This window comes from Macaca thibetana, chromosome 13, assembly GCF_024542745.1.
Source record: "Macaca thibetana thibetana isolate TM-01 chromosome 13, ASM2454274v1, whole genome shotgun sequence".
In the NCBI taxonomy this organism is placed as follows: Eukaryota; Metazoa; Chordata; class Mammalia; order Primates; family Cercopithecidae; genus Macaca; species Macaca thibetana.
In genome coordinates, this window is record NC_065590.1 from 14045236 (window position 1) to 14049093 (window position 3858).

Sequence of the window (3858 nt, forward strand, 5' to 3'; positions counted from 1 at the left end):
CTGTTCTGTTCCATTGATCTATGTGCCTATTTTTATACTAGTACCATGCTGTTTTGGTAACTATAGCCTTGAAATACCATCTTACTCATGCAAGAATGGCCATAATGAAAATGTCAAAAAATAATAGATATTGGCATGGATGTGGTGAAAAGGAAACACTTTTACACAGCTGGTAGGAATGTAAACTAGTACAGCTACTATGAAAAACTATATGGAGATTCATTCAAGAACTGAAAGTAGAAATACCATTCGGTCCAGCAATTCCAGTACTTATTTTTTCTTATCTACCCAAACAAAAAAAAGTCATTATATGAAAAAGAAACATGCACATGCATGTTTATTCCAGCACATTTCTCCATTGCAAAAATATGGAACCAACATGTGTCAATCAAGCAACAAGTGGACAAAGAAAATGTGGTGTATATACACCACGAAATGCTACTCAGCCATAAAACAGAACAAAATAATGACCTTTGCAGCAACATGGATGAAGCTGGAGGCTATTATTTTAAGTGAAGTAACTCAGGAATGGAAAACCAGATAACACATGTTCTCATTTATAAGTGGGAGCTAAGCTATGAGGATGCAAAGGCATAAGAATGATATAATGGACTTTGGGGACAGGGGAGGAAGGATAAAAGGGGAAGTGAAGGCTAGAAGACAACATATTGGGTATAGTATACGCTGCTCGGGTAACAGGTGCACCAAAATCTCAGACATCACCACCAAAGAACTTATCCATGTAACTAAAAACCACTTATACCCCAAAAAACTATTGAAATAAATCAAATAAAACAATTTGTTTTTAAAAAGATGAAAGTACGCAGCAGTGACTCTAGTTTCCTCTCTGCTGGGTGAACCAGACTTGGTTAACTCATTGCCCCTGAAGCACCTGCAACGATCAGAAGTATTCTAGGGTATCACCCAGTTTCTCTGTTCAACCAGGCTGAGCTAGTTTTTGTTCTGGGTTGTAACACAGTGTGAGGGAAACTACTACCCTGCTGACAGTAATACGTCGCAGCATCTTCAGCTTCCAGGCTATTGATGGTGAGGGTGAAATCTGTCCCAGATCCACTGCCACTGAACCTTGAGGGGACCCCTGAGATGGACTGGGAAGCATACTTGATGAGGAGCTTTGGAGACTGATCCGGTTTCTGCTGGTACCAGTGTAAGCTACTACCAATGCTCTGACTGGCCTGGCAGGTGATGGTGACTTTCTCCTTTAGAGTCACAGACCGAAAGGCTGGAGACTGAGTCAGCACAATTTCACCCTTGGAGGCTGAAATTATACAGCAAACATTAGTACAACATAAATATGTGTGTATGAAAATCACCTCTAATTTTGCTAGACATGAAGAAAGAATATGCATTACACTTTTTAAATTAGGATTTTAAAATCAAGCGAAAAATCACCTATTGCAGGGCCCCCAATGAAAGGCATTACAGATTGAAATAATATCTCCACCTAGCTTTGTGGAAATATTCTCACCTGGAACCCAGAGCAGCAGAAACCCAATGAGTTGTGATGGAGACAACATCTTCCTGCCTTGACTTGTCAGTTTTGCTCATGCCACATCCCAGAGAAAGAGCCTCTTTTAAGATACCGAGAGGCAGGGCCTTTTCACGTGTAAGAGGAACGATATATGCAAATTACGGGGATGTCCTATTGGTTTCAATAAACAGAAATCACTATTGCCAGGAGAGCGTCCGCCCGACCCCTTCCTTGAGTGTGTGAAGCGCCCTCTGCTGGCGCCTGCGGATGAGCTGCGCTGAGGCTCTGGCAGGGCTTGACCAGATCCAGGGCCTAGCTCCAGAGTGAAGGCAGACTCCGCTGCCATCTGTGGGAGGGTCTGCAGTTATCTGGAGTGAACAGCAGCTCACATCCTCGGTCTCGGCCCAGGGCTATGTTAACTCTCCTGCTCTCTGTCGCAATGTAGGCTGGAAAAGCTTTGTGAACGTTCCACAAAGCATCACTCTATACAACACTATATTGATGACATCATAGTAATTAGACGTGATGAGCTGGACATTGTAAGAGCTCTGAATTTCTTGTGAAAACACATGTGCTCTACGGGGGGGGGGAGATGCATCCCCCAAAACGTCAAGGGCTTGTCACATTAGTGAAAATGTCAAGGGTTTATAAAAGGGGTATGAGTCGTGCTGGCTCATCCCCTTCAAAGTAAGGAAAAATAATTGCACCTTGTACTTCCAACCACTAGCAATGAAGCACAGTGCTGGTTAGGTCATCCTAGAGTGTTGACAATGCATTTCGCACTTGGGTTTACTACACCATCCCATTTATCAGCTAACTTAGAAGGCTGTCTTTCATGAATAAACTCTGAGAAAGAAAAGATTCTGCAGTAAGTTTGAGTTTTAATCCAAATGCCTCTGTCACTTCAGCCATGTGATCCAGCACAATGCCTGGTGCTACATAATCTATATTAGATGAGGAAACTCTGTAAACCTCCATGCAAGCTCCAAAAAAGAGTCACAGAAAAAAAATCTCTACAGTTCTTGAGCAAGATCCTGAAATGCCCCCCAAAATAAACAAACAAACGACTCACTGCTCAAAATGCAGCTCTCAAAATATCACAGGGTCCTTGTAGGCATGTCCTTGAGTAATTGACTGTTTGACTAAATAATTAAGTGACTAAGCTGCCCTGATAAATTGAGAATGTCACTCTCACCAATTTTAAGGTCAGGTGAAGCTCAGCTTAGGATGCAGATGGTAGTTTAGTAACTGGGTTCAAGTAAATTCAGAAGGCATGCTTCATTTCCATAGACAGATGTTCCAGTTCCTTGTATCATTTTTCTCTCTCACTTTAACACCTCTGCATCAGCTGTCTCTATGATATCATGGGTTTTCCTGAACAGCTAATGCTGAGAGAGAATACAAAAAAGAAAAAGAAAACAAACAAAAACAAAGAAAATCAAAGCCGCAATGAGAACAAACTGGGCTTCTTCTTGAATGGGTTGGCATCATATATTTGTCCAAATACATGTGGACTGTGTTCACACTCTAGCAACGGTCATGGATGGCTGTCAAATATTACCTTGAGTTATCCTATATCTGAGCAGAGCACATGTTCATCAAATTAGTGTAGATAGAGAAGTGTCTGGAGTCAAGTATACATATGGATTTCTGAATAGCTGGCTGGCCCAGGTCCTGGAAAAGAAGATTATAGCAATGAGCTGGGCAAACATTTTGCCCAAATGTGTGAAACTCACAAACATATTTATCTGTGCATGTTCTGAAAAGTGCATACAAAATGTAGCCAGTTCTTATCTCCCTCTGTTTTACTTTTCACTGCACCACCTTTGATCCCTGTTATTCATACCGGCAGCCTTTAAGTCACCAGAAATGTGTGCAGACATTATTTTAGCAATTCTATCATTCCATCACTTTCAGGAATCCACTAGTAACTTTCAGCTGGTGTACCACTTGCCCCAGCTAGAGCCCTCAGCTTGAACTAGCTTGCTCTGTTCATTTCCTGCAGAATTCATCACGTATAGCTGGAAACACTGAAGGATCTTGCTTGACTCTCCACCCCAACTCTAGTCCACTCTCTTTGACAGCAAGCTGCTAGTTTCTGCTGACATCCTCATTAAAACCCTAAATTTGCAATTCAAGCTGACTGAGTGGAAGTGGAAAGGAGCAATCCCAGGCAAAAGGCTGCAGATATAATTTCTTTCCTTACTCAAAACATTTTCTTTCATTTGTTTTGAATAATATACATTATTAAATGTTTTATACTTTGCCAATTTTCAGAGCGCTGAAATCGATTTGATATTTTTTAGCTTTATACTTAATTTGTCTTTCTCATATATTTTTGCTGAGAGAATTTAACAAACTCTTTG

General features: G+C 41.1%; 1 gene segment (V, D, J or C); it reads right to left on the minus strand.

The window, feature by feature from the left end:
* Positions 1-920: 920 nt before the first annotated feature.
* Positions 921-1890, minus strand: LOC126934370 (immunoglobulin kappa variable 6D-21-like). The segment is given in 2 exon segments: positions 921-1279; positions 1490-1890. Coding segments are annotated over 2 exon segments (408 nt in total).
* Between the last annotated feature and the right edge of the window lie 1968 nt (positions 1891-3858).